The sequence below is a fragment of the Rousettus aegyptiacus genome, unplaced genomic scaffold (assembly GCF_014176215.1).
Source record: "Rousettus aegyptiacus isolate mRouAeg1 unplaced genomic scaffold, mRouAeg1.p scaffold_m13_p_9, whole genome shotgun sequence".
Taxonomy (NCBI): Eukaryota; Metazoa; Chordata; class Mammalia; order Chiroptera; family Pteropodidae; genus Rousettus; species Rousettus aegyptiacus.
This window is the reverse complement of record NW_023416312.1, coordinates 40,451,521-40,477,051: the sequence shown is the minus strand read 5'-3', so window position 1 is coordinate 40,477,051 and position 25,531 is coordinate 40,451,521. Positions and strand designations below refer to the sequence as shown.

General features: G+C 36.7%; 1 protein-coding gene across 5 annotated transcripts in view; it reads right to left on the bottom strand.

The window, feature by feature from the left end:
- Positions 1–374: 374 nt before the first annotated feature.
- The window catches only part of LPAR4 (lysophosphatidic acid receptor 4), a 430,666-nt gene continuing 405,509 nt past the window's right edge, over positions 375–25,531 (bottom strand). For 2 of the 5 annotated variants that reach the window (XM_036226969.1, XM_036226970.1), the window contains 2 exons: positions 9,920–9,969; positions 375–4,069 (listed from right to left, as the gene is read on the bottom strand). In XM_036226969.1, coding sequence (XP_036082862.1) covers positions 2,881–3,993 — 1,113 coding nt within the window. In that variant the 5' untranslated portion in view covers positions 3,994–4,069; positions 9,920–9,969 and the 3' untranslated portion in view covers positions 375–2,880. Of the gene's footprint in view, positions 4,070–9,919; positions 9,970–12,102; positions 12,149–12,250; positions 12,781–25,531 lie in introns of those variants that run through there. The other 3 variants (XM_016125222.2, XM_016125224.2, XM_016125225.2) reach the window with 3 other exon arrangements.

Sequence of the window (25,531 nt, the reverse complement as noted above, 5' to 3'; positions counted from 1 at the left end):
AATATACTGTAATAAGTGCTTTCTTTAAGGATAGAGGAAAGATAAAGAAAAAATGCTTCTGGGTGCTCACAAATAAAGGCAAAGTTGAATAAATAGCTGACCAAAGTATAACTGCTAGATAATCCAGATATATTTTATTACATTTAATAAGCATTTTAAATCCAAGTTGCAATTATAGCTGAATGATTGCTTTGGCTTTTAAGTGTAAAATAAAAGTCAATTTTACATTCAGTTATACATTAAATTTTATTGGTTACATTGTTCATATGACGAAAGTTTTTATTATTAGCAAATTATAGTAACTATAAAATTGAAATTAATTAAAATAAATTGAAATATGGAAAACTAAACAAAACTAAATATGAGAACTACACAAAAGGAATCTGGTTTGTTGATAAATTTTATGTCAGCTTAGTTAATGCATCTCATTAAATGTTTTAGTGTCATCACCTTAAAATTTCATAATTTTGATAGCCAAGGGCACAAACAAAAGTTCACATATAGTTTAAACTTACAAGAAATGGGGAAAAAAGGATACCAAAAGAAACAAAAAGATTATCCATACTTTAATTAGCAATTTGATCTTAAAATATAACCTAACAACTGAATTTAACCTAACTTAACCTAATTTCATCTAACTGAACCTAATGTCTCATAAATCCTATCTATGACCTGTTTTCACAAAACAACATAATACATGATTATTTTTAGGATGTCAGGTAATGTAGAAAAAGTAATGTAGTTTTTGAGAAATAATTTTTTTTTATTATTATTCTATTGTTTTAGCATTTTTTCCAATTAGTTTCTAACCCAGGCACAGATTGAGCAGTTTTAAAGTTACATTATGCTCATGGATTTTTACTTAAAAATCTTAGAACGTTAAATCTACATATCATCAGAAAAAATAAAAAGTTAATTACAGTTTTAAGACTTTGCTTATTGCTTTAATTTTTTTTTACTTTTTTTTGTTGTTGTTCAATGGTTTACAATTTTTTTTTTACTCCTTGGCACAAGTTCAGCAGCTTACAGGAAGCAGTTACTGGAAGTTTTACTTTAAAAGTCTTAGCACTTTTAAGTTGCCATACCATTCAGATATTTTTAAAATTGATTAATGTACATTTTAAGAATATTTTGGTTGTCCTGCAGTGTTTTAATTGTGTGTGTGTGGTGTATATATGAGGGTATTTACTTCCACTTCTTCTGACATGAGCACAATAGGTGAGCTTTCAAGCTACATTGTACCCATAACTTTTATTTACAAGTCTTAATATTCTAAAATCTATACTTATCTAAAAAATGAGTTTTTAAGAATTTTTTGTTATTTAAATGAGTTATAAAAGTGAGTTATTAAAAGCATTTCGTCTTCTTTTGTATACTTTTAAATACTGATTTTAATTGCCCCTGAACTGGGTGGCAGCATTGCAGCCTCCTAGCTGCATTTTGATCAAAGCATCACATTAAATTTATACCATTTTGCAATTTTTAAAATGCTTTAAAAAATACGAATTCTAAAATTTTTGTCCTTTTTTTCTCTGTTTTTTTAGGGGGTTGTTTTATGTTTGTTTGCTTGTTTATCCAGTTCGGTCCTGACCTAGACACAAATTCAGCAGATTTCTACCTATATTATACTCCGAAATTTCATATGAATGATATAGTATTTTTAAATTTAAAGATCTTCAAAAATAAAGCATTAATGCAAGTGTTAGAACTATGTTTTAATTGTTTTTTTCTTTTAATTTGGGGGGGAGTTGTTTTTTTGTCTGCATTGGTTTGATTTGGTTTATGTATTTTTTTCAATATGCTCCCAACTTGGGCAGCTCTGGCTACACTGCACCAAAACTTAATAAGACAGAATAAGTAACTTAAAGTTAGAGATCTCTGCCTTAAAAAAATGATTAATGCAAGTTTTAGGAAAGTTTTTTTTTCTGTTGGCTTTGCTTTATTTTTTTATTATTTTGTTGTTTTTATTTTTCAATTTGTTACTGACCTAGACACAAAATCTGCAGCTTTCTGGCCGTGGTGTGCTCCAAATTTGCATATAGAGAATATTTTTATAGAAACCATTCTCTCAAAAGAAAATTGGATATATTAAGAAAAAATGTTGGTGTTTCTTAGGTTTTTTCATGGACACTAGTTTTATGTGATTTTCCATTGCACATCTGTCTTTAGCACATATTTAGCAGCTTTCTTGATTCGAAGTTTTATATGAAAATCTTAATGTAGTGTAAAAACAGGAAGGATTTTTTTAAAAATACTGATACTGCCAGTGAGTGCAAATATGTAAATCCAGTTAATTTTCTGTCTCTTTCTACCTATATTCATGCAAACGCAATTTATGTTTCTGCTTTCGATATGTATATAAAAATTTATCAACTCTTTTTGTTTTGATACATTTCTTAATAATGTTAGGGTAAAATATGTTCTTGTGCTAAAATAAACTTGATGACAATTCAAACAAAAACTAGCATATATCAGTAGTAACACAAAGGGTTTTTTTTAATAATCCCTGAATTCGTTCTATATTTATAGGCCTAACCTAATTTCAAAATATTATTGAAATAGAAGTAACTTTTTAAAAGTCTGAAAGTAATCTCCATATCAGTAAAGTCAAGGCCACTGGCCACTTATATGATGTGATACAATGAAATTTCAACCCAGCAAAAGAGTTTGGTATTCACTTTTGATATTTTGTAATTAGATCTGACCTATAACTATTGAACAAAACAGCATATTACAGTAAATGTTCAAATAAATGTATCTGATTGTATTCAGTACATTAATCTATTCTTAGTATCATTAACTTCAAATATTTTCTCTGATTCATAGCATAGAAAAAATAATAGAAGAAACCATATCTGGACCTAAAGACAGTTCTTGTACCTAGAAGGTAGATTCTAGCATTAACTCACCACCGTTATGTGTTGTTTGATCACTAACTTCCTCTTGAATAGCTGGAAGGGAAGGTTTTGCTGTCAGAGGAGTTTCAGTCTTAAATAGGGTCTCCATCCTGATATGAGTATTGATGTAGAAAGACTTCTGAAAGGACTCAAGAGTGAAGTAATAGATGAAAGGGTCAAAACAACAGTTAAGAGTTGCAAGGCACAAGGTGATTGGGTACATGATCTTAGCAAATCTTTCCAAAAAGCAATTGGTAATGGCTTGGGAGCGCACCAGGGCATACAGGAAGAGAATGGAGTTATAGGGTACAAAACATAGCACAAAGACTGCCATATGCACTGTGATCATCTTCAATACTTTTTTCTTATTGGTCCCAATTTGAGATAGTGTAGCAGGCTTGCGAAGAGTTCTTAGCACCACAGAAGAACAAGAAACATTCAATATCAGAGGAATGATGAACCCAACAACTTCAATAAATATGGTGATTTTAGACAGATAAGTCTTCCAGACACGTTTGGAGAAGCCCTCAAAGCAAGTGGTGGTCGCATTGTTGACATTAGTGGTTGAGAACAAAGAAGCTGAAATACCACCACTGAGGACTAGGATCCAGACTCCAGCACACACAATGGCAGAATTCTTCCTGGTCCTAATGGTACGAGATCGGAAGGGATAGACAATGGCCAGGAAACGATCCACACTAATACAGGTGAGGAAGAGCATGCTCCCATAGATGTTGGTGAGAAATGCAGTTCCAGAGATCTTGCAGAGAGTGTCACCAAAAGGCCAGTGGCGGTTGAAATTATAAAATATTTTGAAAGGTAGAGTACAGACAAAGAGTAAATCAGAGAGAGCCAAATTAGTGATGAAAATAGCAGTCTCACTTCTCATTTTCATGCGAAAGCAGAAGACAAACAGAGAGGCACTGTTGGTTATCAGACCCAGGATGAATACAACACTGTAGACAGCACCATTCAAATTATACTTAAAGGAATCATCAACAATGCAAGTATTATTGGCAGTAGCATTGCCCAACTGGAGTCTGAGGCTTGAATTTAAATCTTGTAATTGGAAGTCAGTGAATCTTCTATCACCCATGGATTTTTTTCAGGAGGCCTGCTGGCTGCAGGGTTCACCACTCTGAGACTAGGGATTGGTAGGAAATTATTTCGTCCTATGGGAGACAAGACGGAACAAATCATTAAATCTGCCTTCCATCCATGATTTCCACGGAATAAAACATATTCTGTCCACCCAGATTGGAAATAACATGCACATTCAACTTGGTTTGAAAGTACCTCTTGAGCGCCTTAAAAGGTACTATGAGAGTATGTTGCAAGAGTGGAAGAGATCACACTCAATACAATAAGTATAATACTGTATGTAGTAATGCAATGCAGGAATAAGGTGTTGGTTATATGAGAGCCTAAGGAGGTCAGGGACAGGAAAAGGCTCTGATAGTGAAAATAATGCTAATACTTTGAAATTTGTATGGCACTTTTTAATTTTCAAAAGCAAGTTTTACTTGATTCCTAAAAGTGCACCATAAGGTAGACAAGAAAGAAATTTATCACCATATGACAGAAGTAAAAACTGAGGATTATGTAATTTAGAATAATAATAATATCAGAATTGGAAGAATGTATAATTGGTATAGTCAGAACCAGAATTCAGATTTTATTCCTAATCAAAGGATTGTTAAGCTACTCTGAATTGTATTGTCTACTCTCCAATACTGCTAAACTTCATTGTCTGACTATTAGTTCTATTGCACAAGACTGTAGTGGATATGGGACCTCCAAGACATGTTCTTTAAAGAGTTATGACTAAACTCCTGAAGTAAACTGTTGATTCACCTTTTTTTCTAAAAAAAAAAAAAGAGTTCAAAAAGCAGAAATCCCTCAGTTAAAGTTTCTGGCTAAAAGTTTTTCACTTTATTACACTGCCTTTCTAGAAAGATAATTCAAATGATATCAGCAATTTCCCTCCTGCAGATTGTGGTCCCCTTTCCAAGCTTCTCTCATGATAGACCCTAAACCTAAGATGCCTTACTTCTCCCTCTCCCACTGCCCATTCCTTCACTTACTTTCATGCCTTCAGTTCCTAAAATAGCCTTAGTCAATAAAGCCTTTTCTAGTAAATGCAAGTGAAATGTGAAAGATAGATTTGATATAAACAGCCATCCCTCCGCTTCATTCACTGTACACTTCTGACTTGGCCAGTTATATGTCCATTCATGCCATTAATTGTACAAGTGACAGTCATTGATGTAATCATTTCTGTTGGGTATCTGGGCCAGTATTGTTCAAAGGTGCATACAGAAATCATAGTAACCTTCTCCTAGATCAACAGCTGCCATTAGACAAGGACTTTCTTTCAAATGCTCTATAATATACTATGAACAAGTAGCTGCTGAATAAATTATTTTCAATGAGGGTGATATGGAATAAAAGTGGTCTTTATCTTCTGATATAACCAATAAAGGGTTTTTACATCACTGTATTTACATAACTGTTTTTGCATGACTGTGAAAGGCATTTCTCTTAAATGATTCCTCCTTACATCATTCTTTCCTTCCAACTCTCAAGAAATAGGTCAAAGCACCTCTGTATATAACAAATAAGGAAGTGGATAGGGGAACCCACCAGTGTTATAGATGCCTGAAGTTGCTTCGACCAGTGTTCAGTTTGAGAAAAAAGAATGGTTTAGGAAAAAATAATTCACCTCATTGTAGTGCCTAGAGAGAGGGAGGGAGGGGGGAGGGAGGAGGAGGAGAGAGAGAGAGAAATTTCTCTAAAGAATACAGAGTACAAAGCAAAAGATTATTATTTTTAATAGCTGAAGCTTTCAAGTCAAAATTGGAAACTTGCTATTCTTTAATTCTCATTCAACAAATCTTTATGGAGTGCTTCTTCTGAGCCTAACACTGCACTAATATTATATTCTTTCTTGACCATTTTGTGCCATAAGCCAGCTCAACTTGTGCCACAAGTAACCTTGATATATAAAAACAGAGTATAGTAGGAATCTAGACCAAGTACGGTCCAGAGGGAAAAAACAAACAGATGAAGAAGAAATAAAAAGAGACGGGCAGAGCAGAAGAGGAGATAGAAAAGAAAGTAGCAGAGAAAGAAAAAGTAGAGAATCAAGAGAAAGAGAAGAAAAGCTGAAAAAGAGAATGTTGCTGGGGAGAAGTCAGTGCTGCCATCTAATTTGTATTCAGGGCTTTAGGAAGTATTTCTAGTTCACAATTACTCCTATTCTATCTTGCTTTGCCTCATTTCTTTCATTTTTCTCAGAAAGAACAGTATGTAATTCTATGTTTAAAGTCCCTGAAGCTGATCAGAAAATAAAAACCAGGAAGAATCTGAAAAATTTCAGTCAGTGAATTTCAAACCTCTCTTTGAAAACTGTAGACCTAAGTTTCTGTAAATTTTCACCAATGAGATAGCAGACAGAAAAAGAGAATAACAAACTTCTTACTGCTTAAACCACTTTATATATTATTGTTGACACCCCTACTCACTACTCACTAGTCTGGAGGCCTCTTTTTTCTTCATTGTTGAAAGAAATCAAGGTAGTAAAATATATCCCTCTAACATAATCACACAACCTGAATAAATTATTGGACTGCAAAACCCCTAACATTAAAGCCAAAACTCATTCATTATGATCTGCTTGCACTTGCATTCTACAATAAGTACTGCCAGTAAGTTTATTTTACTTGGAAAATGCTTTCATAATAGAAGCCTTTTCACCCCTGCCCAGAGTCCCTCCAGTCTGTTCCACTGGTGACCCATTTACACAGCATGCTTCTAGCTCACTGGCCATGTATTATTTTGTACTGCTCAAGATGGAGTGTTTCAAAGAGGTGAGCTCTGTCACCTTAGTTTTCCATTCAGTTTTATGTCTCTCAGAACATATACACTATACCCACAGCAGGCAGTCTGCTCTGCTTCTTTGAGTAACCAAATCCTGTAGGAGAGAAAGGGCCACAGATAAGAAAGCATTACATTCTCAATACTGAAGAGAGGTCATGGGAAGACTTCCACTAAAGCCCTATTCATTGCTTTCCCTTGCTTGAACACATGGCTCCTTTGCTGTCTAGCAGTGAGGGTGTGGTGCTGAGACTTAACACAGCATTGGAAGCAAGGAGTTCTATTTCTGACTCAGACACTGGTTCACTCTGTAACTTGGCTATACTGTTTCTCTTCCCTGTATAAACATACCTCTGAGCCTCACAGCTAAGACTAGGAAGATTCAACAGGGCTTGTGAAGAGCTTTATGAGCTTGCCAGTATTCAGTTCTACCTAACCACAAAGAAACATTATAGAAACATTTTACTTCTCCCTCCCAAGAAAACTGGACACCTATGACTCTGTCTTTCTTGATATGCTGAACTTCATATTAGCAACATATCCTTCTCTTAACACCATGTATACCTTATAGATCAGAGAGCCCCTCTTGAGTTTCAACATTAACTACACAATTTTCTCATAACAGGACAATCCAGGAGGTGCCTCCAAAAGAATATCTCCCACTGAGCTGTGGTAAAAAAAAATTAAAGAGGTATTTGGCTCTTAAGCTTATTCTGAAGGAGAAATCAACAATATTCAAGAAATAAGGTCTCTTTTCTGACTGGCTTCCTTTCTTTTGATTAAAAAAAAGAGTTTTTTAACCACTAGATTTTCCTAAATGGCTAACATATTGTGCACTCAGTGAAGGCAAAGGGCCAACTCTTGAGCTTCAAATGATATGAAGAAAAAAAAAATAAGCTAACATAGTTAATTATGTCTTCTACCACAAGTAGCATTAGACTATTGCCTTGTGAAGATCTTTGCAGCCAATTATTCCAACAATTAATCACCTAGAGGGGTCAGAGGACTGGATGGATGTACTTTCATTGAGAATGGACAGGAAGCAGGTCACCTGGAGTTTGACCAAAGAGAAATCTGACCCTCAATGAAATTTTAACTTTGACCTACACATATGGAGCCAATTTGGACAGTTCTTACTAGTGTTCACAATTTTTTCTTTTTTTAAAAATTCTAATTTTAATGAAATATACCATGTTTGGGGTCTTTAAGTCTCCTAGAGAAAGCGGAGTTAGACTTTTGGCCCTATAACAATACACTCTGTGTATTTTTGATGCAAGAAATATCTTTTTAAAAATGTTTTTCTACATTGAATTTGGTTTACACTGAGATTATTATGGCTGTTTTATCCTCCCACTTTATTTGAGAAAAAAGGCAGGAAGCTGACACAGGCCCTAATCTGAGCAGATCCTATTCTTAGTGATTAACTTGCTTGTTAACATACAAAAAAATACTCCAGTCTCTCACTAACCCTTCACCTGATGACACAGTCTAATCTTTAGAAAATAGTGTGGCTTCATTCTCAACATGAGGGGACCAAAGATTGCATCAACCCTACTAAAGTAGAAGTTATTTTCCCTAGCATTTAGTTATATCATAAAACAACTGCAGAGAAGTTGCTCAACCTCATATTATGAAATTGTCTTGAGACTTGAGACAATATATCATCTTAGCAGAAGTCTCAGATCTTTTGAGCAAAATTTTGGGTGTTCCTAAAAGAGCTCATTTCTAAATTCTGTGAGGCTCATACATGCCAACTAGGAATTGTTTTATTCCACATATTTGAACAGGCAAATTAGTTATAAATTTGCATACCAGTGCATTTGATATTCTTGAATACTGATCCTGATAATATGAATAAAAAACATGTCTCCCATCTCTAAAGGTATATACAAGTGTAAAAGAGGGCTTAAACCAAAGAATCAATATTCATCTATACCAAAATTGCCTGGATTACAATAAGCAATTACAAATCCTCCATTCATTCTGGATTTTTTAACTTATATAATATGTGATAAATTGGAAGTACTAATTACAAAAAAAAGTTGAAGAATAAAATTAAGAATTTTAGAGAAAGCTTTTACCAGGAGAGTGGTATTCACTACATTAGTTCAAAACAAATTCTGGCATCAATTTTATCCGAGACTTTGGTAATCAATGAACTTTCTGGAGGTACTGTGGTTAGGGATTTCCTCCAATAAATGCTGTGAAATAGAATTAGTCATAACAGTGGGCCAAGGAGAGAGATTTTCAATAAAACGTATGTCAAGATCATGAGACTAATGATATAAATCAGGATAAATGAGAGCCAACATATTTTAAAATGATATCTAAATGATTTGGATTTCATTATTACAGAATTGCAGAAAAAAATTATTTTCCAAACCTGTCACTGCTGTGCCATGTTTTCTTAGTTATATTGATAAGCATAAAGTCCATGAGTCTGTGTAACCTATAACCATTTAAAGATAACTAATGACAAAAGGCATAAAAATACTTCTTACACTTCCATAAGGTAATACATTACATTAAAAATAACTGAACAAAGGATATTTCAGTTTTTGGCCTGAAGTTATATTGGTTCTTTGTTCTTTCTTTTTTTTTTCCTTTTCTTTTCCCCTGATAACAGCCCCTGATAAGGCCCTTGATAGGGAAAGGGGAAAGAAGACTGGAATAGCAGGTACAGACCTCACTGCCTTGTCTCTCACCCGAACCTCAAGCCCAGTTGGATTTATTTCTCCCCTTAACTATAGCAATATGAGCGAGTCTTCAATTACTGGGTATTAGCACACTGACAATCACCGCTGCTTCTACTATGATGTCCTAGGCCTACCCAATATAGCATGTGTATAACATCTCCAAATCACAACTCTGCACAATATTTGTATAGAAACAAAAATATGTTGCAATGAAATTTTTACAAGTAGTACCTGCATTTGAACCCTACTCATTTATTGCCTGTAAAGTAGAGTCATCTACTAGTGCCAAACTTATACTATTGTTACACCTCATCTTTTCTGAACAAAGGAGACCTAAATGAAGCAGACTACTAAATAGTACTCCATCTCTCCTGAAATATTTTTTTCCAATCTAAGAGAACTAAATTAAAAATAATAAAATTAGACAATTTAAAATATATTTGAGATCACCTTAATATTAAGGAGAATTGAGTTTCACACTCCTCCAGAGAGCAGTATTCCTAGAATGAAAATTAATATTGTTTTACTAGTTTATCTTAAGGAAAGACAGAAACATTAACATTTCTTTCTTTTATGGCTTTCACAACCGATACAGATTATAATGAAAACTTTTTATTTGAAGTCTAAGAAAACTTGGAAGTTCGAATACCCAGAAGGTTTCATATTTGGTATTAATTCAATATAGCTACATCCAACCCCATCACTAGCTAACAGTGTGAGAGTAAATCACAATCTCTTTCTGGACTTCGGTTTCATGTATCCTTACACCTTTGACTTTAATTGACAGCAGCCTTCAACTGGCCTTATGGCATGGCCTCATTGAATGTTTCCTCCTGTCAGTTGTTTTCACCTGCTCCCTTTTCTCACGGTAACAAAAAAACATTTTAAGCCCTCAAAGTATGAAGTGAAGGGTATTAAATTTTATTAGATTCAATGAAATTATTGCTAGATTTATTTTATTTTTTAATTGAGGTATAATTGACATACAACATTATATTAGTTTCACGTATACAAAACAGTGATTCAACATTTGCATATATACTGCAAAATGATTACCACAAGTCTATTTAGTCAGGCATACATAGTATAGAGCTATTTTAATATCTGAAATAAATATTATTAATTAGTGCCAGAAGCTAATAACCACAGATTAAGAAACAATTTATACTCTAAAGTCTTACTAATGCCTTCATTTTTTCTCATTCTCTATCCGTATGCCTGTATCAGCAGATATATCAGCTCTAATTGTCTAGGTCTTAATCCTGATCTTTGCTACCTGTTCCCCATTCATCCCTCTCCTCAAAATATAAAGTTATCAAAGTACTTCAGAATATAACCATATAGAATCAGTAGACTACTATCCTATGCATTGTTCTCATAATCAATTACTTATCTATTAAAAGTGAGACTGGATTCCCAATGGTAGGTGACCTCTTATTACGCTCCCAATTTTCAGTACTAACATTCACAAATATATTATAGGTTTTTTTCCTCCCCCTTAAGAAGGCAAAAAGCAAACTAATACATGATGAGCATAAGAAAAAAGGCAACAACACAATTAGGCCCTGACCATACCACTTTAAGGGAAACAATTCTCACTGCATTTTCTCTCAAAAAGAATTGAATTAGATGAAGTTTTAGCTAAGCTCGGCCTGAGTATTGCTGTGTGGCATCTTCCCAGTACTCTCTTTAACTTACAAAGAGTACATATTCTGAAAGACTGGTGAGATTGTTCCAATAGGGCTTTCATTCACATCTCTGATTGGCAGGACGTGCTTTAGAGTGTAGACACCAAGTTTATCAGCTGAACTCATCTTTTTTAGTACAGGTGTAAACCTTTCATCTGTGACAAGGAAAGAGGATTTAAAATCTCTGCTGATGGTATATATTGTTTGGAATTTTGTTCTGAAAAATAAACATGTTTCAAAGCCACTGGATAATTTGGAGCTTAGGTTTTTATTTTTGTCTTCATGGTAGGTAGTGAAGGAAAAAAGAAAGATGGTATCATTTGGTAAGGTAGCAAAATGAATAACCACAACAAGCTCTGAAATGTTCTAAACTTTGGATTTGGCTGGTCTTGTCCATGTGGAATAATGATGAATTGCATTACTGTATTTTCTAAAACAAAGTAATTAAACTACAATATTTATCAATTCAACAAGACCTTGTTGCTAAAAATCTTAAAAATATTCAGGACATACAAGAAGAGAATTTTAAATATATCACATTATTGCATTTGTATGAAAAACAGCAATTTCACATATAATAGCAAATTCAATTTATGCCAGAATTAGTTTTTCATTTAAATGTTTCTTTATAATCAAGTTCATGAATTATTCAATATAGCAAATGTCACATTCTCCATAAACCAATTAGACATCAAAGGCATGCCACATATAGTTTTCCTAGAAGAAACCTCAGCATAATAGAAACCACATTAGCTTACAATCAATTGTAAACCAAATAAATATAAAATGAGCCGAAAGAATTTCTAAACTGTTCAACTCTGTGATTTTAAGTGAGCTCCTTAGGACAACTGTGTTTAAATTAAACAACAGCCTGAAAGTTCTGTACCTCTTCCACTGAAACAATATTATTGCCAAAACAATAGAAATTCTTGCTTTTTTTTTTACCATTCAGCACGACAATCTGTTCAGCATTTCATAGTTGAAGTCTAACTTCTTTCTCCAAACACTCAAGGCGTTTCTACTGGTTTGTTACGCCGCCGCCCCCACCCCCACCCCCAAACGCCCAAATCGAATCTTTCTCAAAGAGACTTACCCCAAGAAAGAGTGTGTGCTAGATGAGAAAGTGTGCTCATGCCTGTAGAAAATTAGCTAATAAACATGTGAACGGGCAACTCGCACTTTTAAAAGTGCATATTTTAATCCTTTTTTTTTTTACAGGGAAAGGTTAGCCCAGCCCCAAGTTGCAGACTCTGGGCTGCCACAACTTCTTACAGCAAACGGCTCATTCTCAAAATGTGAGCTTATTTATATTTATCTCTTTCCCTTTGTTAAGGAATGGCCCTCTTGAATGCTGTAGCCAGCATGCCTTTAACAAACAGGACGCAAGAAAAGGCCCAAAGTCCGGGCTGGAGCTGAGGGCCGGGGGAACTCTTGGGGGTCTCAATAGGAAATGCTTTTCATTGGATAAGGAAGCATTATTAGGAGCCAAGATCCCGCCCAATTCCCTGTATTCCATCGTTCCCTTAGTCACCAATCACTAGACTGAAGTTTTTCCTTAAAGAGCATTGCCCAGGAAAAGTAGTTTTCACAATCAAGAATTAGCAGCTTAAATGCCTCTTGACAATATAAAAAAAGTTTCTTTCCTAACCAATTAATCCACAAAGAAAGCCTGTGTGTCTGTCGTTGCTGCAGGACTGCTACTCCCCCCCACCCCCCACCCCCTCCACCCCCCCACCCCCACCCCCACCCCCGCCCCGCAACAACTACAGTTCTAATGAGGAGGAGGAGACAAAACGCTAAACTGGGAGGAGTGTTTCAATTATGAGTAGCCCATGTTTGTTCTAACTTGTTTAAAATAAAATAATTACAAGACTATTGATAATAATAATAAGGGTTCAGGGAAAGACAAAAATGAATGCTACCATAAATATATTCCTATACTATGTAGAATTAAACTTCCTACCACCACAAAAAATAAAATTCAATGCTATACTCACTTACATTAGCCAGTGAAGTGCCCTCAGATGGAAATGTGGCGGGGGCGGTCTCCAGAGCTCTAATACCCACCTTCCATGGACTAGGGAGTACTCTGTGGCAAAGGAAAGGTCGGCACTTCTCTTAAATAACTTCCTGGCAGGAAGTCTAATTACCATAAAATTTTCAGAGGTTTGCTAAAAACCAAATAAATAGTATAGATGCAATCATTTACAATGGAGAGTTATCTTCAACTATATAACTCCTCCCCCCAGGGCATGTTCTTTTCCTATAGGTGGACTGCCTTGGTCACCCACACTTCTTTTTTTTCCTCCCTATTTTTTCCTCTCCTTGCCTCCCTTCCTCTGATCTGAATTTGTTGCAGAAATTTACTCATCCATCTGTAACTTTATTGCTAGCCTTTTTGCTCTGCCAGCCCCTACCCCTAATCTTCCTCTGCTCTACCTCCACCCACTTTCGACACTACCACCAACAGTAACCCCTCTTCCTTCCCTAGGATGAAACTCTTAGGCCAGAGAGAAGGTGCTTTCTTTCTCCGGGCAGAGACATAACCCTGGAGAAATGGAAGATCCTCTGCTTAACTCAAAAATTAAGTCTGCCTAATTAAGCTGCCTTGCATATAAGCATGCTTCACATTTGTTTATTCTCCCTCTTTCTTTAGCTATATCATGGTTGTTCTTACTAACAGTCAAGGCCAGTAAACAAGTGAGGGTGAAGCTAATACTAGCCTTATTACTTGTGACTGATTCTGAAAAGCACTTTCTCTGTTGCTTTCTCTCTTCTCCACACCAGTTTCTGTTCTTTCTGTCCCCTCTTCATTTATCTCTGATATGTCTATTTCTGTCAGTTCCTGACATTGGCTATGTCATTTACTCACTCTGGGGCAGAACTGGCCCTTGGTGCACTGAGACAAGGTGAGAAGAAAGCTAGATTGTGAAGAGAAAAGAAGGGTAAGGAGAAATTTGGGGGGGGGGGAGTTCAGCTGTAGTAACTCAATGCACTACAGTGATTGAAGTCAACCTGTAGTTGTGATCACTGTATATCTGTCTGTATGACCAGCTCACTGTCTTTCTCCTCTTTGAATTAATATCTTTTAGTTTTCCAAATCATTTGCTTTAATTTCTCCCTTAATTAATTTAGTACCTTTTTGATTAATCTCACAAATGCCTCGTGGGTCTTTTACCATATCGCTAGGTCATATGTCCTTTTAGCATCACTTTCCCTCTATCTGAGCTTCAGCCATACTGACCTACTTTCAGTTTCATAAAATGAGATATGATCCCTCACATCATGGACGTTCCCATATGCTATTCCCCCTGGCTGAAACTCTCTAATCCTCCTTAACCTCCCCTTCACCAAGTTAATTCTTATTCTTCCTTCAGAAATTATCATAATAAACATGCCTTAGAGAACCCATCCTTAAGTTCTGGTTTAGGTCATACCCATTTATTTTATGTTCTTACAGCATCATGGACCTTTTCCTCAATGCATTGATCACAGGTATAATTTTACATGCTGTTGTGTAATTTTTTATTCGTGTAATAATTTATCAGTCTCTCCCAACTGTAAACTCCAAAAGAGTAGGGTGCATATCTGCTTAATCTAAAATTAATATTACTAGGGTTCACAAAAACTCTTCTTGACCTTTTTTCTAAGCAAAGCAGTAGTGTCCCTTTTTTTAATTTTCACTGAAAACATGTGCTATTTCATCTATTTACAAATAGGTCCATATCAAGGTGTTATTTTAGAATAAAGAGTACACACGCATAAAGAAACTTATTGGATTTCATTAATCAATGTCACCACAAAAAAATAAATTTTTTTAAAAATACTATAAACAAGAAAGTACTGAATCTTGCCCAGTACCATCCCCTTTTGCCTTCACCTCACTCCTTCCTTCAAACATTCTAGTTTCCCTTGCTCTAATATTTGTAAGGCAAAAGGGAGAAAATGAAAGTTTTTCCAGAGTGTTCTCCAAACAGCCAGTTTATAGCCACACAACCTAACCCCAAAAGTCCTTTAAAAAAAAAGCCTTCTTTGAGTTGCTGATGTCTTTGCCACTAGGGGAGAAATAAATATGCAGCTGAAAAAGTGCATTCAGAACTACCTAGGGAAGAATGCATTTCATTTGTATCTGTTTGAAAAGAGAGCAACTGAAATATAGCTAACTTCCAGCTAGGAATTTACACACTTGAATAAGAATAGCCAGATGCTTCCAATCTTCATACTCCAAACCCAAATCATTTTTTCTTTCTGCCAACAATATCAAAGTACTGGATGAATTCACTCCAAGTGCCAAAGAGAGACTCAACACTATGCTAGTTTCCTTAGAAATAGTTCAAATGTAACCAAAGATTTTTAACTATGCCTGTGACTTAGGGTCAGACTAACAGTTTTGGTACTGCTCATATCCTATATAAACACAGGGAAGTAAAGATATTAAATTACTAACTTTGCATTAATTAGCAGATATATTGAAGCCTTTCAGAATAGAAAAATAGGTAAGATACTGAAACCTACAGACTTTTTAAAAAAAAATACAGTCTTCTTTTGTTTCAATGGAAAGGACCACCAGGTCAGGTGCCAAGTCAGTTCATAAGGTTGGACACTCCTGGAGCACCTGGCATGGGTGACCAAGGAGACTCTGCCACTGAGCCTCACAAGACACCCACTACATAAGACCACTATACAGAGACTAGGAAACAGCATCTCTACCTAATACATAGAAACAAATGCAGAGAGTCAGCCAAAACGAGGAAACAAAAAACATGTCCCACGTGAAAGAACAGAACATAGCTCCAGAAAAAGGACTCAACAAGATGGAGATAAGCAATCTACCAGATGTAGTGTTTAAAACACTGCTTATAAGGATGCTCAATGATCTCAGTGAGAACCTCAACAAGAAGATAGGAAACATATAAATTGAGATAGAAAATATAAAAAAGAACCAATCAGAAATTAAGAATACAATAACTGAAAGAATACATTACAGAAAAACAACAGTAGATTAGATGAAGCAGAGGACCGAATCAGTGATTTGAAAGATAAGGTAGCAGAAAACACCTAATCAGAATAGCAACAAGAAAAAATAATGCAAAAATATGAGGATAGTTTGAGAGACCTCTGGGAAAACATCAAGAATATCAACATTTTCATCATAGGGATACAAGAAGGAGAAGGGAGAGCAAGAAATTGAAAACCTATTTCAAGAAATAATGACTGAAAACTTCCCTAAGCTAGTGAAGGAAATAGATATACAAGCCCAGGAAGCACAGAGATTCCCAAAGAAGAAAATATAAAAGAATATGAATAATAAAATAAAATAACTACTATCACAACTACTTTAAATGTAAATGAATTAAGAACCCCAGTTAAAAGACATGAGGTGTCTGAATAGGTCAGAAAACAAGACTTTTACATGAGTTGCCTGCAAGAGATTCACTTCAGATCAGAAGACACACATAAACTGAAAGTAAAGGGATGTAAAAAGATATTTCATGAAAATGTAAGTGAAAAAAAATCTGGGTTAATGGTACTTATACCAGACAAAACAGATGTGAAACAAAGGCTATAACAAGAGACAAAGAAGGACCTAGCAATCCCACTTCTGGGCATTTATTCAAAGAAACCCAAAACACTACTTTAAAGGGATATGTGTATTTATATGTTCATTGTAACATTATTTACAATATTCAAGATCTGGAGGCAACTTGGGTGTTTTTTAATGGATGAATGGATAGAGAATAAGTGGTACATATATGTGATGGAACATTACTCAGTCATAAAAAAAAATGAAATCATGCCATCAGCAACAATATGGATGGACCTAAATGGTATTGTGCTTCACAGAGTAAGTCAGACAAAGACAAATGCCATATGGAGAAAAAATAAACAAAACAGAAACAAACTCATGGATAGGGAGAATATTTTGATGGTTGTCAGATGGGAGAGGGGTGGGAAGATGGGTGAAAAAATAGAAGGGATTAAGAAGTACAAAATGGCAGTACCAAAACAGTCACGGAAATGAAAATTATAGCATAAAGAATATAGTCAATAATGTTGTAATAACTATGTATGGTGTCAGATGGGTACTAGATTTATCGGGGTGATCACTCCCTGAGTTATATAAATATCTAATCACTATGTTGTACACCTGAAACTAATATAATATTATATATCATATGTAATTGAATAATAAAAACTATATTTAAAGTAAAAAATAAAGAGAAGGTAGACACGAGGACACTTCAGGCTTAGAAAAATTATATGAACAAAAGGATACAGACAGAAAAGTCTTTTCTCCATTCCATTACCCCAAAGACCACAAACATACAATACCCAGTCTAATTTCAGTTACCACAAATATTTGAACATCGTAAATTACATTCCTTTAAAAATATTCTATCATTCATACTTTCTACCTCTATCCTGCAATTAGCTTAAGTTGGTGAGGCTTCATTGCATTCCTACTCACATTGCTTTGCTTAATGACTACTGTGGAGTTTAATTTCTTTATGGTCTTCTGTGCATTAATAAAGTAATAAATGCTTTTATTTGAAGTTATAACTGATATAGTGTCTCAGGAGGCAGTCTGAAACTAAAATCCTTTAGAGAACCTCTATAAAAATACATATAATAAAAGATACCCCTGAAAATTTTACATTTCAAGATTTTTTAAATTATTAGACTTTACTATTTAGAGATATTTCAGTTTTACAGAAAAATTGAGCAGAAACTACAGAGTTCTCATATACCCCCCACTCACACACAACTTTTCCTCATATGAACGTCTTGCATTAGTGTGGAATATTTGTTAAAAGTGATGAAAAATATTGATACATTATTATTAACAAAAATTTATAATCTTCATTAGGGCTCACTTTATGCTATACAACTCTATGATTTTGACAAATGCATGATTACATGTGTCCACAATTAAAGTAACATAAAGAATAGGTTCCCTTTCCCTAGATATCTTGTCTGCTCCACTTATAGATCTCTCTCTTTCTCTCCATGAATCCCCGGCAATCACTGATCTTTTTTACTGCTTTGATAGGTTTTCCTTTTCCATAATGTCCTGTAGTTGAAATCATACATTATGTAGCCTCTTACATTGACTAACTTTCACTTATTAATATACATTTAAAGTTCCTCGATGTGTTTTTGTGGCTTGAAAACATTTCTCTTTATCACTGAATAATGTTCCATTGTCAAGATGTATCACAGTTTGTTTATCCATTTACCTACTGAAGAATATCTTGGTTGCTTCCAAATTTTGGCAATTATAAATGAGTTTGCTATAGGATTTCAGTCAAGATGATGGAGTAGACAAATGCTGTACTTGCCTCCTTTTAGGACCACATCAAAATTACAACTAAACTACAGGACAATCATCATTGAAATCACCTGAACTCTAGCTGAACAAATGTCCTACAAATAAGGACATACTGAAGAAGCCACCTAGAGACTGGTAGGAGGGGCAAAGACATGGAATGGGCTGGTTCCACACCTGTGTGTGGTGGTTAACATTTGGGAGGGATATCTTATCTGTGGAAGTCTCCCCAGAGGACAAATAAGTCCTAGCCCCACACCAGACTCCCAAGCCCAGGGTTCCAGTGCCAAGAAGTTAATGCCCAAAAAAATCTGGATACGAAAATCAGACAAGATTGTGGCTGAGTTAGACAAAGGGCTGCAGGAGTCCTAGGCATTTCTCTTAAAAAGCCAGGGCATGGACTTACTCTCAGTTGAACTCTCTTGGAGCACGAGCGCTGAGGCAGCAACTGAAAGGGCACAAAGGACATATGGAGAAGAAATGAATTGTCTGGCTTCAGGGCAAGGGCTGGAGGGGCAGCTTTCTCCCAGCAAAAGTGCTGGCATAGGCCACTGTTCTTTTTTAAGCCCTTCCCAACCCCCAACAGCATGTAAACACAGGAGTTGTGATATCTGAATCTCCATTAACCAAACTAACACTGGTCACCTTTCCTGGGTGATTCCCTGAGACTCTGCCCCAACCAACTTGCATGCCTAGCCATGCTGCATCCAGTGGCTTTTCCATATAAATAGCCTTTCTTGGCTCATGCTGCTAACTTTACTAAAATATCTCAAAGGTTCACAAAATGTAAACAAGTAGCATCTGGCCTCAGCCTACCCTGTACCTCTTGTTGAGGAGTCTCAAGCCTAGAACTAGCAGCAGCTGGCCTTGGTTTGCAGTTTGGTCTCTAGAGGCACATCCGAGCCCAGCATGGGTGACAGCCATCTGAATATTCCTTGTTGGCTCGTGCCAGGTGGCCCTGGGCAGGGTACAAGCTGCGGCTGAACTAGGCACATAGAAAGTTCTCTCCCAGGAAATACCAGCCTGTAGTCTGGTGGCCAGCTTCAGACTGAGCCAGAGCACCACCGGAGCTACATTCAAGTACAAAACATCCAAAATCAGAATTGGGAGGCACCAGAGCCCTGCTAAAATGAAGTATGACCATTAGAGTTAGCCTCTGCACAACAGCTCCTACACTGTAGTCACCAGCCAATCCTAATAAACAATCAGCTTGAAGATAAATCCTTCCCATTGACATTCAATCAGCAACCAAGACTCAACTACAACAGGAGGGCACAAACAAACCCATACAAGGAGCACTCAGCTCAAGTGATCAAGGAGACTCTGCCACTGGGACCCACAGCACAACTACTATATAAGGCCACTATACTAAAACCAGGAGACATAACAGCTGTACCTAATACATAGAAACTAACACAAGGAGGCAGCCAAAATGGGGAGACAAAGAAATAGGACCCAAATTAAAGAAGAGAACAAAGTTCCAGAAAAAGAATTAAACAAAATGGACACAAGCAATCTACCTGATGTAGAGTTCAAAACACTGATTATAAGGATGCTCAATGAACTTAGGGGAAAAGTAGATGAACTCAGGGAGAACTTTAACAAAATATAAAAATGGATATAGAAAACATAAAAACAAAGTCAGAAATGAAAAATACAATAACTGAAATGAAGAATACCTTAGGAGAAATCAACAGTAGATTAGATGAAGTAGAAAATCAAATCAATGATTTAGAAGATAAGGTAGCAGAAAACACCTGATCAGAAGAGCAACAAGAAAAAAAAATCCTAAAAATTAGGATAGTTTAAGGGGCCTCTGGGACAACATTAAGCATATCAATATTTTCATCATAGGGATATCATGATAAGAGAAAGAGTAAGAAATTAAAAAGCTGTGTGAAGAAATAATGGTGAAAAACTTCCGTAACCTAGCTTTATGCTTTCATTTTGTGATATCACAATCATCCCTCTCAAAAACACACTGAGGGCTGGGTGAAAGGAAACATGGCAGAGTGGGATATCCCTAGATCTCTCTCCTTCAAACAATAATAAGCCAAACATCTAAAACAAAAACAAAACAAAACCAAAAAAAACACTCAAACTGCATACCAGCACGTCTGAGCATGGGATCTGTGCATAAGAGCTACCACAGGACAGAACCCAGGGTGTCCAGCAGTGGACTAGGAGAGATAAAAAAAAACTGTCTCTTGCAGCCACAGAGCTCCCCGTAGAGAGAGGGGGAAGGGAGAAGGTGTAGTGACTTCCATGAACAGACTTGCCTGGAAGAGTTTGTGCATTCCACAAGCCAGTGGCAGGGCCCAGTCATCAGGGCATAAAGCAGAGAATCGCACTGCGAAGAAACAACAGTTGATTTTTACTGGCTGCGGTTGCAAAACTGAGGCTGAGCCACAGCCCACAACCCAGAGGGCCCCTACCACCATACCCTCTGAGACCCATCACCATGGAGCCCTATGGGAATCTAAGAAAACACTCCTGAAACTGTTGCTAACACTGACAGGGACTGAAACTGAGGGGAGCAAGCGTGATTAAATATCTACAAGGGAAAAAAGGCATTATAGAAAGGCATTATTAAGGTGTTATATAAACAGGGATCCATGAGGCTTAGATGCCTCCAACTGGAAACAAAAAGAATAGCGCCTTCTTTGCAGCAGGCTAAAGACAGATCTTTATATAATAAATCTTCTTTCTGGGAAAAAAGCAGAATATACTTCCATTAATGCCTAGATGGAGATATAGTTCATTAAACACCATGAACAACCAAGGTGACAAAGCATCTCAGAAAGAGAGAGAAAAATCTCCAGAAAATAAGCTTACATACATAGAAATATGTGACTTAAATGAGAGAATTCATGATGGTACTCCTGAAAAAACTCAGTGAGTTCCAAAGCAATTCAAATCAACAATTTCAATAATTTAAAAAACAGCTAGATGAGCATAGCAAGGAGATTGAAACCCTCAAAAGGAACAGAATAGAACTTCTGGAGACAAAACACACACACACACACACACACACACACACACACACCGCAAGAGTTGATAAATGAAATAGCAAGCTTGGAAAATAGAGTCAACCAAATGGAGGAAAGAATAGTGATAGCGAAGATAGAAATCTAGAAATAAGTCAGAGAGAAACCAAAGAATGAAAAATAAAGAAAAATTCAAGAACTAGCTGATACCATCAGAAGAGGAAACATAAGAATAATGAGAATTATCAAAAGCAAGGAAAAGGAGCAGGGACTAGAAAGCATTTTCAGACAAATAGTTGACAAGAATATCCCAAATCTAAAGAATGAGCTGGAGTTTGGAACTCAAGAAGTCACCAGAACACCCAATTATCTCAACTAAAAAATGTCTTCACCAAGACACATGTATTAAAGTTATCAAAAATCAACAACAAAGATGGAAACCTCAGGGAAGCCAAGAAGAAGAAAATGGTAACTTATAAAGAAAAACCCATTAGATTATTGTCAGACTTCTCGGTGCAAACCTTACAAGCCGGATAGGAATGGAATCAAATACTTAAAGTATTAAGTGAAAGGAACTACCAGCCTAGAATAATGTATCCATCTAAGTTCTCCTTTCGATATGAAGAAGAAATAAAGACTTACCCAGACATCCAAAATTTGAGGGAATTCTCTATTACAAGGCCTATACTACCAGAAATATGGAAAGGGGTCAGCTCGCCTAAAACAACATGATAAAAAAAATACATAATTAGGAGTAAATTGACTATCAGGCAAATAAAAGCAGAGGAGTGCAACTTTACTAAGAACAGGGCAATATAAGCTTAAACAATAAGAAGAGAATTGCTATAGCAAGTTAGTAATGAACATTCAGCATACATAGGGACAAATTGAGATAACAATAACTAAAAAGGGGGCGATTCAAAGATCCAAATTCGTATAAACGGTAATGGAGATAAGGCATGAACAGAAGAAGATGGATGACTGTGTATATATAACTATCCTTTACATATTCGTAATGGTAACCACATATCAAAGATTCAGAACTGAAGTATATAACATAAAACAAGAACCACAGGGAAAACTCACAAAAGCCAACCAAAATAAAGAAAACAGAAGCACAAGAACAAGGAAGCAATGGAAACACCAAGCTACCAGAAAGCAAAAGATAAAATGGCTATTGAAAAATCTCATATTTCAATAATCGCCCTAAATATAAATGGACTGAACTCACCAATAAAAAGAAACAGAGTTTCAGAATGGATCAAAAAACAAAACCCAACCACATGCTGCCTCCAAGAGACACATCTCACCTCCAAAGACAAACATAGACTAAAATTGAAAGGGAGCAAAATGATATTACAAGCAAATGGCACTCAGAAAAAAGCGGGAGTAGCAGTACTAATATTGGATGAAATAGAGTTCACAATAAAAGAGGTAAAGAAAGATACTGAGGGACACTTCATAATGATAAAGGGGATCATGCACCAAGAAGATATAACACTTATTAATATCTATGCTTCCAATCAGGGAGCCTCAAAATATGTAAAGCAATTACTAACATAATTAAAGGTAGAAACAGACCAAAACACTATTGTAGTAAGGGACCTAAATACCCCACTGTCAGAAATGGACAGAGCATAAAAACATAAAAACAGAAAATCAATAAGGAAATAACATCATTAAATGACACATTAGACCAACTGGACTTAATCGACATTTATAGAGCCTTCCATCCCAAAACAGCTGTTTATACATTTGTCTCTAGTGTACATGGAACAGAACGTTACTCCAATAAACTTAATTTTTTTAAAAAAAGCAACAAGGAGGCAGAAAGAATAAAAAAAAACACTGAGATTACAGTCAAGACAGAGAGGTATATAAACTCTGTGTTGGCCTCATACCACCATATGAAAATTGCAACTAAACTACAGATCGATCAACCTGGAGGACTATCTGAACACTAGTTGAACAGAACTCCTATAAATAAGGATATAATGAAGAGACCACATTGAAACTGGTAGAAGAGGCGAAGACACAAAATGGTCTAGCTTTGGACCTGCATATGGCAATTGGGCATTGGGAATGATATCTCTGCTGTGGAGGTACCCTTGGAGGAGTAAGGAGCCCCAGGCCCAAACTAGGGCTCTCCAGTACAAAGTTCCAGTGCTTGGAAGAGGGGCCCACACAAAATCTGGCCATAAATATCAATGGGAGTTCTGACCACCCAGGCAAGACAGAAGGCTGCTGGAAACCCAAATGATTTCTTAAGGAGCCCACACACAGATTTTGCTGTCCCTCAGGCACTCACCCTGGGCTCTGGCAGAGGGATGGCAGTTAGGAGGAACCAGAGACAACAGGGAAAATCTGAGTTGTAGGGCTTCAAGGGGACAGCCACCATCATCTTTGCGTGAAACTCTACTCCTGTGCAACTTACAGATGGGTGTCATCTTGCCTGTGTCAAAATCTCCCCACAAGTGGCCAAATCTGAATCTGCATTGACCTAGTGAAATCCATTTACTCCAACCCAGATATTCCCAGGAACCCCACCCCAACCAACTCGCGAATTGTTTTAGATATATTCTTAGCTAGGCAGCCACCCCGACTCAGTTCTCTCATTAAGAGAATTTTTTTTAGCAGTAATTAGCATGCCTTGGGTTGTGCACCTCCAGGGACAGTTTGGGTGGTGGGCAACTAGCCTTAGCCTAAGCTACTATGTTTTTTTAAAATAAATATTAGGGACCTGTGGGCCCTAAGTGGTCAGGGGCTGTCCTCAGTATGATCTGAGACTTCTGCCAACATCCACAGGCTCATCACTGGCACCAAATCTGAGTCTGCACTAACTGGGGGAGCACCACACATCCCATGTTGGTGAATTTCTGGGACCTCGCCTCACCCAACTTGGGTATCACTAGGGACTTCTTCAGCTGCTGAGTCTTATGGGTATCCAGTAGGCAACCTCAGACCTTGGAGTGCCCTGAACCATTTGCTGAGCTGTCCCAGGCCTGTTGCCAGTGACAGCCAGCCTCAGTGCCCACTGCGGCCTCTCCCATATGCATCCAGGTCAAGCATAGACGATGACCATCTGCAGTTCACTTTGTAGCTCCTACCATGTATCCCCAGGCAATCAAAAGCAGAAGCTGTCCTTTGTCTACTTAGGAGACCCTTCCAAGGGAACCCAGAACAAACAAATGTGGAAGCTAGTGTCCAACCACAACATACAAAATGTTATTAGCTCCACAACCAGCACACCCAAAGGGTGGTCTCAAGACATACACAAACCAGCTGCAGCAAATCCCACTTCCAGGGATAACCTCCACACAGCATCTTGTGTGATGTGGGCGTAGCCATTCCCCAAAGCCAGTGAGTCTGAGAATCAATCCCACCTACTGACACGCCAACAATAATCAGGGCTCAACTACAACAGAGGAGCACACATGACCCACATAAGGGACAATCCTGGAGGACCAGGCACAGATGACCAGGAAGACTACACCACCAGCTCCACAGGACACTAACTACATTAGGCCACCCAACCAAGACAGAGAGATGTAGCAAATCCACCTAATACACAAAAATGAACACAGACAGGTAGCCAAAATGAGAAAACAAAGAAACATGACCCAATAAAGAACAGAAGAAAACTCCAGAAAAAGCACTAAATGAAATGAAGGAGAGCAACCTGTCAGATGCAGGTGTCAAAAGAATAGTTATAAAGATGCTCAACAAACTTGGGAGAAGAATAGATAATCGCAATAAAAACTTCAACATAAAAAAGAAAAAGAAACCATGAAAAAGAACCACTCAGAAATGAAGAATACAATAACTTAAATGAAGAATACACTAGATGGAATTAACACCAGATTATATAAAGCAGGAGATCAAATCAGCGATTTAGAACAGGAATCCCTGATTCTCGGGCCATGGACAGGTACCTGTCCGTGGCCTATTAGGAACCAGGATACACAGCAGGAGGTAAGCAGCAGGTGAGAGAGTGAAGCTTCACCTGTATTTGCAGTCTCTGCCCAGAGCTAACATCACCACATCAGCTCTACCTCAAATA